Source organism: Otolemur garnettii, unplaced genomic scaffold (genome assembly GCF_000181295.1).
Source record: "Otolemur garnettii isolate 467f Iridium unplaced genomic scaffold, OtoGar3 scaffold00029, whole genome shotgun sequence".
Taxonomy (NCBI): domain Eukaryota; kingdom Metazoa; phylum Chordata; class Mammalia; order Primates; family Galagidae; genus Otolemur; species Otolemur garnettii.
Window position 1 is genome coordinate 762741 of NW_003852424.1, and position 13212 is coordinate 775952.

General features: G+C 46.5%; 1 protein-coding gene across 1 annotated transcript in view; it reads left to right on the plus strand.

The window, feature by feature from the left end:
- Positions 1-3: 3 nt before the first annotated feature.
- The window catches only part of PCSK6 (proprotein convertase subtilisin/kexin type 6), a gene marked incomplete at its 5' end in the record, with an annotated part of 189999 nt that continues 176790 nt past the window's right edge, over positions 4-13212 (plus strand). Inside the window, one exon of the mRNA XM_023512633.1 lies at positions 4-72. Coding sequence (XP_023368401.1) covers positions 4-72 — 69 coding nt within the window. The remainder of the gene's footprint in view (positions 73-13212) is intronic.

Genomic DNA, 13212 nt, shown 5'->3' on the forward strand with positions numbered 1-13212 from the left:
GTGCAAGTGCTAGGCGGCCCGGCCGAGGCGGACCGCGTGGCCGCGGCGCATGGCTACCTCAACATGGGCCAGGTGAGTGCGGCCGGCCCCGCGCGCCGAAAACTTTCTCGGCGGCTGGCGGGCACGCGCGAGGGGGCGACGCAGGAGTCCTGTGGGCCCGCGGCCGCGCGTGGGAAGGAGTCCAGGACTGTTCGGCGCGTGCGTTCGGGGTAGGGGTGACCGGTGACACAGGCGCCTGGTGGGAAGTCGCCTGGGAACTAGGTATGCAGGATTCCCTGGGGAGGACGGACCTCTGGCGTTCGAAGTGCGGCCTCGGAAGCTGGGACGGCGCAGACACCTGCCTGGCTCCGGGGGAGTAGGCTCAGCTAAGGCGCCGCGCTTTTCCCGTGGCGTTGTCCTCAGCATCCACCGCGCTCACCCTGGCCTCCCAGGCCCTGCTCTGCCACGTCGGCCCTTCTGCCCTCGACGGGCAGCACCGGGCTGAGGACCATGTGCGTGCGTCAGGGTGGCCAGCCGCTCCTTGGGTGACACGCGCTTGGCCTGGTGTCTCGGGGTCTCGCGCTTCCTTTGTGTCCGGGGCAACTGGTAGGCTACAAGAACCTGCATCTGGGAGCCAGGCTGCCATCAGGGAGGCTCTTGGAATAGGGAGCAGTATCTCCAGGCCTGGAGGAAGGCTGCTTTGTTTCTGGGCTCTTGGCACTGGCTGCCTGCATAGGAACTGTGTGACTTTAGGCAAGTCATTTCCCTGACTTGCTTATCTTCAGGGACCGTGACAATGCTACTATTGTTGGGACAACTGAATGATACGTTGCCTCAAAGCCTGACCCTCACTGGGCAAGCCAGGACCTCCTGGACACACTGCCCACCACCCCAGCTTGCCTGTCATTATTACTGTCAGCAATCAGGTCAGGCCCTGGCAGCATAAAGCCAAAGGATTGCCACAAAGGGTCCCTTTTTTTTGCCACAGGTGGAGGGATGAGGAGGTGGGTTTGATTCTGATCTGTGGCTCCCACCAGGGGACCGCTAACAATTAACAGATATACAAACAGCACACTCAGAGGATCAAGCAAAGTGATGGGCAAGCACCACGGTGTTAGTCAAACCCCACTGCCAGGCAGTGCTAAATTTCATTTAATCATGATCCCTGGCAGAAACCAGCAAACTGTGGTGCTGCCCTTATAGAAATGACATTTATTCTCATCCTAAATCTGGTGTTTATGCTACTAACGTGAGATACGTGGCCTTCTGGAAGGATAGATTCTACCATTTAACTTCTGCACAGGGCTGATTAGAGTTTATCTGAAATAATGCAAGCACATGTTTATACATAATCACTCAAGTTTCTTCAGACATCCTGTGATTTAAGATTTTTTTTTGCCTTTGGAGAGTGAAAGATCAAGGACCAAAAATGAGAGGTTATTCCAAGAAAGGAAACAGAGTCCAGGGTCTGTGTGGGCCACGTGACCTTTATTTCACTCAGGTGAGACACCTGAGTTTGAAAAAGAAGTCAGCATGTGAGTTAAGGCAAGGTGGGAATATAAGAGTGTGGCTGGGTTGGAGGGAGGAGAGATTGGCATACTCATTTCTTCCTGGGCGTGATGGTTCTAACTGGGCAGGTTCCTATATTTGGCCCTATCAGGTAGCACTGACTTTTATTTTCCTCTGTAGTTCCTGTATCTCCCTGGCTGATGGTTCAGACTAAAGAAGGTGTTCCTTACTTAGGGGCCCTGGCTCCTGAAACACTTTGTTCCTTGCCCAGGTGGCTCAGCAATTTGTCTTTAGCTAAAAGTGACTATTAAACTGTATAGTAAATTGCAAAGTCCCTGGGCTGTAGGCTCTTATAATTAAGCAAGCAAAAGTAACAGATCTACAAACAGCACACTCAGAGGATGAAGTAAAGTGACAGGAAAGGTGTTCCTAAGTCAGGGCCCCTAAGCAAATGCCAGGGACACCTTTTTCAGTTCCTGGACATTGCGAAAGGCACAGGTAACTTCCTCTTGAAATTCCTGTCCAGGAGAATAAAAATGCCTGACCCTTGGCCATGTTGGGCCTTTGAAACAACATTTGTTAGATTTACTGAGTTGCTTATGCCCAAATACCACTTTCCCTGATTTTGCCTTTGAGAGAGAAAGTTTCTCTCTGAATGCACCCCAGGACATTCCGGGAGGGTCTTTTAGGGTCTTCCCAGCTCTGTACAGTGCAGCCAGGACGCACTTCAGGTGGCCTGGTCACTCCACTTGGTAGGCATGGTGCTGGTGGTGACACTATGGAGACATTTACAAACTGAGAGATTAGCTGGCTGGGGATGTGAGCTGTCTCAGAGGCTTGTGTGTGATTACTCCAGGAGGGCCTGTTGCTCTTTATTCCCACAAGTTTTTCTCTTCCCCCCCTCTAAGTGCACTGTTAATGTGGAAAAGGCCTGGAGCATTCCAGCCTCTCAAAAAGAACTCTTTAAAAGCCTTATTTGCCTTTTCTCAGCCAGTAGAATTTGTGACTCATAAATACATGTAGATATTATTAGCTTTGATTTACAGATGAGTAAATGAGGGTGAAGTAAGGGGAGGAAGCTGTTTGTGTTCACATGTCACCTCTGAGAATTACACTCCCTGCTCTTTGTCTCAGTTGTATTCTCTACTCTTAAGATCTCCTTTATGTACTTTTTTTCTTCAAGCCCTTAATGGGCAATTAGTGTTCTGCTTTCTACCTGCCTAAATCACAGCCCTAGTTTTCTCCTGGATTATTACTGTGCTATAAGTTCTTGCTTGCTTGTTTTCCTTTCTTTCATGCAACAAATAATCTGATTCAGATCATTTTACAAGATCCAAAGGTAATTTAGACTTGTGGTTACTCACCTTTCTCAAATCATGGATCCCTTTCAGCATCTGATAAAGGCTCTGGAGCCTCTCCATGGAAAAATAAGCATCCTCCGGAAAAAAACAATATAGCCTCTTTTTGCCCCTCTTTTCATAATTCCAGACAATGCAACAAGATTTTTAAAAGGGAATAAAAATCTGAAAGAGTCAAATGTCATTATTGGCAGATGACATAATCAAGTACATGGATAATCCAAAAGAACCTGGAGTTGAGTGGGTTGCCTGATCAACAGTAGCTACCTCTGCCGGAGCCATATCTGAGAAGATAAAAGGAATAATTCATTCCAGAATTAAAGCTATAACATGCTTAGAAATAAATCTTTTAGAAATATGAGACTTTTATAGAGAAAATTTCAAAATATTTAAAAGCAGAATTGAGAAAAAAAGTCTAAATAAACAGAGAAGCATTGTATGGGAGGGCTCAGTTCATAGTTGTCCCCAATAATCTTTAAATGCAATTTAAATGTAATTTAGTTTAAAGCCTGACAAGATTTTATATGGAATATGAAATCATACAATGAACTCTGGAATTCATATGGGAGAGTAAAGTGTAAGAACACATTGGACAATTCTGAGAAAGAGAACAAGGAGGGGGGTTGTGATTATCACAGCAGGTAAGCCCAAGGGAGATCCAGTTCATCAATGGAATTCACTCAGACCCACCTATGTATGGGAACCTGTGCAAGCTGAGGAGTTACAGAGAGGTGGGGAAGGATGGGCTATTTAATAAGCAGTGCTGGGAGAACAGGTTTGCCACGCGGAAAAACAATTAAATCCTCACTGCATGCTGTGTACCAATAGATTCTAGATAGGGTTGAAGACCTGCATATATATAAAACTTTTAGAAAGAAATATAGTGGAATAACTTTATGATATTGAGAAGGAAAGGATGTCTTAAATAGGACACAAAAAGAAACATTTAAAGTGGAGAGATACATTAAAATGAAAAATTATCTACAAATAAAGGACTCCTAACAGTTTAAAAGCAAATCATAGACTTGAAAAATATAAGAGATTAGTGCATATATTATTTTAATAATTAAAAATCACTAAGAAAAAGGTAAACACTAGGTAGAAAAATGGGGAACTATATGGATAAAGAAGTCAATGAAGAGGAAATCCAAATGGCCAATAATCTTAAGAAATGATGCTTATTCTTACTGCACTTCATTGGGGGTTACTGGAGCCAAGCAACCTACCAGATTGGCAAACATGAAAAAGTGTTAGCATCACATGTTGGGAAGACTGCAGAGCAGCGGGAATGTTCAGATGCTGCTGGTTGAAGTTGATGTAACTACTTTGGAGAACAATTTGGCAATACATAGCAAGGCTGAATTGCAGCAGCAAGTCCACATCTAGGATTATTCTGGAGCAACTGTTTGCACATGTGCACAAGGAGACTTGTGTAAGAACATCCATTGAAGTATTTTTTTTTAATTCAGGGAAAAACCACTGAAATATGCATCAGAAGAAATGGAGAAATAAATCAACATAGTCATACCAGGGAAGACTATGCAGTGGCTAAAAATGAATAAACTAGATAATGTATCTATACAGATAAAAGGAATAATAAAATAATGTTGAGTAAAAAAGGCAAATTGCAGACATGCAATATGATAGCATTTACATGAATTTTTAAAATCTTACAGAACAATACTATATGAATGTTTACAGATGTAATAAAAGTCTAGAAGGGTGGTAAGGGTCTGCATCAAATTCTAGTTGGTAACAGCATCTCAGAAGGGAGGGAGGGAGGGAAGAGATACTAGGTAGAGGAACTTTGGACTTCACAGACTTGGTGTTCTACTTTGTAACTCACAGATACACATGTATATATGAGTATATGTGTATATGAATATACTTGGATTATATACAAAATTGTACTTAGGTATTTTTTACTTTTCTTCCTGTAATACAAAATCTTAGTGATGCACACAAGTGTACATATTCATACATATGTGCAAAACATATATTCACATACACATGAACACAGACATAAACACAGATACCCATAAAATGTTAAAGAGGGACAAGAGAAAAGGAAAAGGCACATCATGCACACATACCATGGTGGTCCTGGACTATCTGAAGCACAGCCACAGATGCCCAGGTGCCTATGATCCCAGAGCAAGAGACCCCTGCTTTAGGCCAGACTGGGCCTGATCCACTTGTCCAGGAAATGGTGCCCCAGAGAAAGAGAATGCCTGACTCCAATCACATGGCTGTTTGCACACAGCTGTACCCAGAATCTGGGAACTTGGGTTCCCAGACACTGCCCTGCCCTTCTACCTTGCTTCTTGGCAGAGAGGGGCGCCTTGCTCTGACCTGTGTGCAGTGTCACCTTTGACACTGATGACTCTTGAGAAAAGACCAGTTGTTTATGTGAAGAGGATGGCAGCAAGATGTTCTTCACACATCAAATCACAACAGCTCAACATCTGTAGCCCTTGGAAGTGGTAGAAGTTGGATGCCATACTTTCCCTTGCGTTTTTGCTTCGCCTGGGGTATTGAGCTAATTTGTTGGTTCTGAGTCTGAACATAAAAAGGCAGGCAGGCTGCCAGGGCCCTAAAAGATCTAAGAGCCTTAAATGATTTTGAACTTGCCTTAAATAGTTTTACTTAAAATAGCTACTGAGAAGGACATACCTGGTTGGAAATTTCAGGTGGGTCTGCACAATTTATTTGTCAGCAGAGGAGATTGTCATGCTGCAGATAACTTGTTCTGCTAGTGAAAAACAAGCTGAAACCAGGTGTTAAAATGAGGAGCTAAAACTTGTTTCAGCCAGAGTTTTAGGGGCTTGGGATGGACAAGAAAGCCCAGAATAGTAGTCACCTGTGACCTAGTTCTCTGTTATTGATTTTTGATCTAAGGTTATCTTGGTTTTATTCCCTGAGCCAAGGCCATGTCCATAGCTGGCCTGGGAGAGGTTCAGAGTGTGAACTGAGGGACACAGACAAGATTAGGTTTGCTAAGCTCATTGCCTCACACTCTCTTCCATTTCACATCTTTACTCAAATGATAACAGATTTAAGTGGACAGGATTTGAATTGAGTGCACTGGCCTTCTTAGTCACTGTGGCTGGGGTGGAGAGCAGTAAGCCAGATACAGTGTATGGAGCCAGGGAAAGCTCCAAAAGGCATTATCCAAGGGCAAGCTCAGAATCAGGCCCAAGTAGATGGCTCAGCAGACTGGTCCATTGGAAGGGTTTGTTTTGCCAGGCAGAAACCAAGGGAGCAAATTAGAAACAGAGCTATTGATGGGGTGGGATAGCCTGAAGGTAGCTTCTGAGACTCTTGCTTAGGCTTGAGTTTTGGGTGGCAACAGGGACATTCAGGGCTGTCCAGACGCTGTTCTCCACTGTCCACAAACTCTGAGCTATTTGGGAAACATCTTGATCTCTTTTTGGTCTCTGAGCTTCTGCATGGATTTTGCCATCTCAAACATGGTTCTTCTGACCCTCCACAGCCCAGGCCAGGCTCCTGACACCTTTCCCCCTCCTTCTCCCAGCACCTTGGACACAAAGGGCTTCTGAGTCATGCTTGTCCTGAGTGCCTGACTCCTCCTGGCCTCTGGGATCATGTCTTGGCTTTGGCACCGACCAGAAGCACTGGCCTGTCCTCGACCTGACTGATGTTTCTCATATGGGGGCTCTTGCTTAGGGAGCCTTACCCCAGCACTGTAGGGAGTAGTCACCAGGCCTTCAATCCAATGAGGTTCCAGGAAACCAGTGATAGGTCAGGGCCTGAACCCACATCCCTGATTCACCTTGCACCGTTGTCACCTTTTGCAAATGGGCCTTGTCCCTGCACCTCAGATAAGGCCATCAGATGGAAAGCCTTTCAGCCTTCTCCTGAAGTGAACAAACGAATGACAAATGAAGCTAGAGGATCCCAGCAGCCCCCATTTCTCTTCTCCATGTGGTGTGTGCAGGTGCCTGTATTCACACAGACACATGCAAACACACACAGAGGACTGTATCATTCTGCCCAGGGTAGTCTGCACTGGTTCCTTCTCATAAGCATCAAGACTCACATCTCTCCTTACAAAAGAGAAAAAAATCCCCGACCCCTATCCAGTCCTCCTAGGAAGGCTTTCTCAGTCACTCAAACCACCTGTTTTCAATCAACTGGACTAATCATCCTTTGTTGCCAGTGTCCTCCTCATGTCCCTGTCAACCCCACTGCCTGAGCTGAGGGCCTGGAGTCACTCTCCTCCTGCTCCTTCCATCTGGTCTATATCCAAGCCTCCCAAATAGCTTTCAGCTCTCTGCCTCACCCCTGCCATTGCCTAGCCTGGTCTCCCCTACTGCCTGCACTGCTGCAGGGCCTCCTGCTGCCCCCACTGGCTGTCTTGGGCCCTGGCTGGGGCTCTAGTTCTGCTGATTTGTCTTCATGCTCTGGCTTCTTTTTAGGCTTTCTTCTCCTCTTTCTGCCTGGCTTTTTCTCCACCACCTGGTTAGCCCCTCATCCTTCCTGGGTCCATTGGCAGACCTAGACCTGCCTTCCTCTGGGTTCCCAACTCCCCTCCACCGCCTCTCCAGTCACCCTGATGTTGCCTGCTGGCCTATTTCTGACACTGGGCTCCAGGCTTCCAGAATGCTTCAGTCCAAAGTTAGTCCTCTGGCTTCTCTCTAAGGTCAGTTCCAATTCTGCCACTTTTCCATTGGCTGGTGGACATGTACGCATTTACTCAGTGAGGGTTCCCTGTGTACTCTTGCTGGTCCTGGGCACTCAGAGATAAAATGTGGGCTGTGCCATGCAAGCACTTCTTAGTGTTGTGATCCTTTATGAGGGAGCATGATCAGCCTTCTGCACTTCAGCATCCGTTCCTGAACCACCTCTACCCACTGGCATTTTTATCTTCATTGCTTGGTTTTTGGAGTGAGTCTGTGAGCTGGCCCCTCCTACGTGTGTGCCTGTGTGTGAGGACCCTTGTCTGTGGCACTGTAGCCTGCCTGTGGATCAGGTGACCTCCATACCAAGCCCAGAGCCCTGTATACCTGGCACACCCCAGCAGGATACTTGAGACCTGGTACGTCCCATTGTCCTTTTTTTTTTTTTGGAGATAGTCTCACTATGTGACATATCCTTGGTAGAGGGCCATGGAGTCACAGCTCACAGCAACCTCCAACTCTTGGGCTTAAGCAATTCTCTTGCCTCAGCCTCCCAAGTAGCTGGGATTATAGGCATCTGCCACAATGCCTGGCTATTTTATTGTTGCAGTTGTCATTGTTGTTTAGCAGGCCGGGTTTGAACCTGCCACCCTGGGTGTATGTGGCCAGTGCCCTACCCATTGTCCTATTAAATAAATAGATGTGTCTTTCTGATGTCCTGGTGCCTCTGCCCTTTGAGGATCCAGTGGTGGGCACAAGGCCCCTTGTCCAATCCTGAGGGGAATGGTGATGAATAGCCATCAGCTGTTCAGAACCTTGCACTCCCTGGGATGGGATCAGCAGCCTCACGTTCCCATGGCAACCAGCCTGTCAAGGCCCTCAGTGTCAAGATAGTGGCTCTTCAGAGAAGAAGAAAGTGTCCTTGTCTCCTCTTGGCTGCTTGGGCGCAAACAAACCATGCCTTCCTTTGGCCTGCTCCATACCCAGCTGAGCGCAGACTCACTTGCTGAACTGGGCTGGGAAGGGGCCATCATTTTTAGTTTTCCAACCCTCCTTGGGGCCTCTTGATTCTATTTCATTGGTTGACATTCATCATTTACAGAGTCTGGGCAAATTCATCTTCTCAGGGGGACATCCACCCAGATGGATCAGACTCCTGAAGCTCTGAGTTATCAGACTTCATTTTGGGGTGAATAAATCAGTGACTGATGTCAGCAGTAGTGTTCCAGACTTTTCCCTCTTGGTTTCAAAACATCTTGCTCTGAGGGATGGTCTCCTGTGTTCATTTAACTACAGCCTCCTCACCTGACAAGAAGGCAGCCCCTCCCTCCCCTTAGTTACCTTCCCAGATTGTCTACGGGAGGAGAAGCCATCAGTGATCATCAAGAAGAGCCTCTTTCTTGTCTACAAAGGGCCTAAGTCCACCTTGATGGTCATTGCCAGACTCTCCCCTGAGTGGGGCGAGTCTGGAAAGTGTGGGAGGGAAAGGGAGCTGCTTTCTTGTTAGATAAGGACCCTCTCTGAGATGTCACACCTGTTACTCCCCTTATCCAAAAGGAAGCTCCTGGGGAGCATCCCTGTACTCCAAACCTGTGATTCTGCCCATCCTTTCTCACGTTCTGCCCTCCAGGTGGGAAATCAGATGTCACTCTGTATTGCCCCCCTTCCTTGGCATCCATGTCCTCCTCATGGCCCTGTCCAGCCTGCCTCTAGCCCTTGCTGCCCAGCTCGCTCACATTCTTCCTCTCCCAGCTAGCAGTGTGCTTATTGCCTGCTGCTTTCCCTACCTCTCTTCCAGCCATGCCCCTCACTGGCCAACTGGACAATTTTTCAGAGCTGTCCTTTCCTGCTTCCAAACCCTCAGTAGCTCCTGTGTAGCAAAGCATGGCACATTAGGCATGGTGAGCAAGCCCACTCTCCCTCCTGCTTTGTCCTCAGTCAGTCCCTTCACTTTCACGACTTGCTTCAGCAATTCCAGGCCTTTGATGTTTTAGAATCTTTCTATGTGCCTTTTCTTTCTTTGTTTCTTTGCAGGTTTTTTTTGTTTGTTTGTTTGTTTGTTTGTTTGTTTGTTTTTTTTGCAGTTTTTGGCTGGAGCTGGGTTTGAACTGCCACCTCCGGCATATGGGGCCAGCGCCCCACTCCTTTGAGCCACAGGCACCACCCTCATGCCTTTTCTTTCTTTTGCACCTATTCATTGATATTGTTTTGACTGGGGTGCCCGTTCCCTTAGTGGTCCACCTGTAACCTGCTCTTCTTCAGGATCAGCTAAAGCCATCTCCTGACCTGCCTGCTGCCCAGTGGGGCTGAGCACTGGCCTCTCTGAAATCCTTGGAGGGGCTCAGCCATAGCATGTGAAGGTGTCTGGCTCCCGCTAGCCCACAGCATCTTGTGGTAGGCATCTTTACCTTATCCATTTTTGCTTCCACAGGTCCTAGCACAGTTAGGCACATAGAAGGTTTAGTGAGTGAGGAACTTTTAGAAGTTTTTATTCTAAGACTTGTGATTTCTTGACTCCACTCACCAGAGATTAATGATCCTCAGAATATGAATAAGAGAAAATTGCTGATTTTGTTGTCTTCGCTTTGACTGAGCTCTAGGAGGTTTGTGGGCATTAGAATATCAGCAAATATCTGTGATGTTTCTGTATAGTTGAGTATCACCTGAGTTTTGCACCCACAGATATCTCTTGGTACCCTGTCTTTGGACTGCAGGTTCCCTGGGACTTCCAGGTCACCCACAGGGACTCTTCTAGCAAGGCCGAGGCAAGTCCTATACGATGGGGCTGCTCTGCAGCAGAACTGGCAAATTTGGTCAGATGCAGAATCCTAACCTGTTGTCTGTGACAGTCAGAGGTGAACACTTTGCCCTTAGGTGGGCAGGACAGGAAGAAAGGAAGGCAGAAAAGAACTGGAGAAGAAAACCAGGGAAGCCAAGGAAGTGGGCAGGAGGGAGGGAGTAGAAAAGACTGAGAAAAGGAGGCCTGGGTGCATCCCAGCTCAGTGAAGTTGCCTGTGAGAGGTTTATTTCCTGTAAAGAAGCAGCCTAGATCCTGCCTATCCAGACGTGTGACTGTGTTTCATGAGAATGGTAACTGGGTCAATGGGTTAGTGCACCATGACTGCTGCCTATGTCATCCTTGCTGTCCACCAAACATGGCTGATAATCACCCCAGAACCTTAATATTAACCCCGTTATAAAGATGAGCAAACAGGCCCGGAGAGGTTGAGTACCTTACCACAGCTTCGTAAGTGTCAGAGCTGGGCTTTCAACCCAGACATCTTGGATTCCAGGTCTTCCTCATAGATTCTATGTCCTATTAGAAAAGGCTGTGAAGAGCAGGTGGCATCTGAGCTGGCCATGGAGCTTGAATTGGGGTTTTCTAACTGGCTAAGGCAGAGGGGCACAGTTCTGGATGGTGGGGGTTGGGCCAGAAGGGTCATCCTTTCTGCAGAGAAGGAGTGAGCCTGCAGAGAAGTCCCAGTTGTCCCTAGGACCCTCCCTTATCAGGGCTCTGGCCAGGAGCTCACTTCAAAGGCTTATCTGGCAGAAGTGAAGGCAACATTCTTGACATTGGAGTCTAAGAGCCTCAAGGGCAGGAAACCTTCCTTGGACACCCTCCCTCAGCTTCTTAGAGCCCTGTGTATTCCCCACCCCCAGGAGGAGAGTGGAGCATTACACATCAGAGCAGGAAGGCTGGACCCTGAGGAGAGAGGAAAGGCCTGATGGGGGTCCCAGGGGTGCCTGGAGAGTGGCCCAGCCTAGTTATACGTTGTTTACATTGCTTGATTTTTTTTTTTCAGTATAATACAAAAAGGACACATGAATACAGAAAATTTGGGAAACTCAGAAAAGAACAAAGGAAACAACAAAAACCACACTTAATCCCACCACCCAAAGATAAGCACTGTTAATATTTTAGACCAGCGGTTCTCAACCTTCCTAATGCCACGGCCCTTTAATACAGTTCCTATGAGTTGCGAACCGCAGGTTGAGAACCGCTGATGTCCTTTAGTTGTTTTTATAACTGTGTGTGCATGTGTGGTGAAGAATCCCTTACTGGAAATGCTTAGAACCAGAAGCATTTTGGATCTTGATTTTTTTTTTTTTTTTTTTGAGTCAAGAGTCTCATTTTGTTGCCCTTGGTAGAGTGCCATGGCATCATAGCTCACTGCACCCTCAAACTCCTGGGCTCAAGCGATTCTTTTACCTTAGCCTCCCAAGTAGCTCAGCTATTTTTAGAGATGAGGTCTCGTTCTAGCTCAGGTTGGTCTCAAACCTGTGAGCTCTGCAATCCACCCACCTTGGCCTCCCCAAGTGCTAGGATTACAGGCGTGAGCCACCTCGCCCGGCTGTTGGATTTTAATATTTGCATTATAGTTATTAGCTGAATGTCTCTAATCTAAAAGTCTGAAATCTAAAATGCTCCGGTGTGCCGACAGGAGCATAGTATTTCCTTTGAACATCATGTCAGGGCTCAGAAAATTTTGCATTTTGGAGCATGTTAGATTTTCAATTTTGGGATTAGGGATACTCAGCCTGTATATGCACTCACATATACATGAATGTCTTACACAAATAGGATTGTGTAGTTTTGCAACTTGTACCTCTCAAGTCAATAACTCTTCTATGGTGTAATTTTTATGGCTACTTAGTCTGCTTTTGTGTAGGTGGCCCATAATTTACTTCATTCTTCCCTGACATTTAGGTCAGTGAATACTTTGTTACTGCTTGAGGAGGTGGATAGTATTGCAGCTGGCCAGGAATGTTAGGATTGTGTAGGGAAGTGGCAGGAGTTCTGCCACTGTTATATCCCACAATGATGTGTACCCTGTGCCCCTGGTTGGGGAGGTCCTGTTTCTCTGGATCGCTTGTCTTTTATTACCAGCTTTGCAGAAGGTCCACAATTTAATAACATTTGTTCAACTCATAAGAAGTTTACTGAGCACTTTTCATTTAAAAAATTACACATTGGTGGGCAGTGCCTGTGGCTCAGTGAGTAGGGCACTGGCCCCATATGCCAAGGGTGGCGGGTTCGAACCCAGCCCCGGCCAAACTGCAACAAAAAAATAGCCGGCATTGTGGCGGGCTGGCCTGTAGTCCCAGCTACTCCGAAGGCTGAGGCAAGAGAATCGCCTAAGCCAGAGAGCTGGAGGTTGCTATGAGCTGTGACGACACAGCATTCTACTAAGGGTGACAAAGTGAGACTCTGCCTCTAAAAAAAAAAAAACACACATTGTATAAATTTCTAAATTTAAGAGCATTATATAGTCTATTGTAAAGAATTCAGATTCAGACAGTGTAGATGTATAAAGAAGTAAAATCCAAAATCTTCCTCCTCTGTTCCCATTTCCGATTTACTTCTCCCCCTAAGTATCGCCACTGTTCACACTTGAGCATATGCGTGTCCCATTTCTATGCCTCAACAGACATGTTTATGCACATGTATGGAGTGGCCATAAAGTTTGTGTGCAACTTAAGATAGTATGCAATTTTAAATTGCACATGAATTTTATGGTCACCTTGTATGTGTATGTGTGCATATACATGTTTAGGTGGTTTTATTTTTTGCATAAATGGGATCATGCTAAACATGTTTTTCTGTACCTAGATTTTCTTTTTTTTTTTTTTTATTTGAAACAGAGCCTCAAGCTGTCACCCTGGGTAGAGTGCTATGGCATCATAGCTCACAGCAACCTCCAACTCCTGGGCTCAAGCGAGTCTCC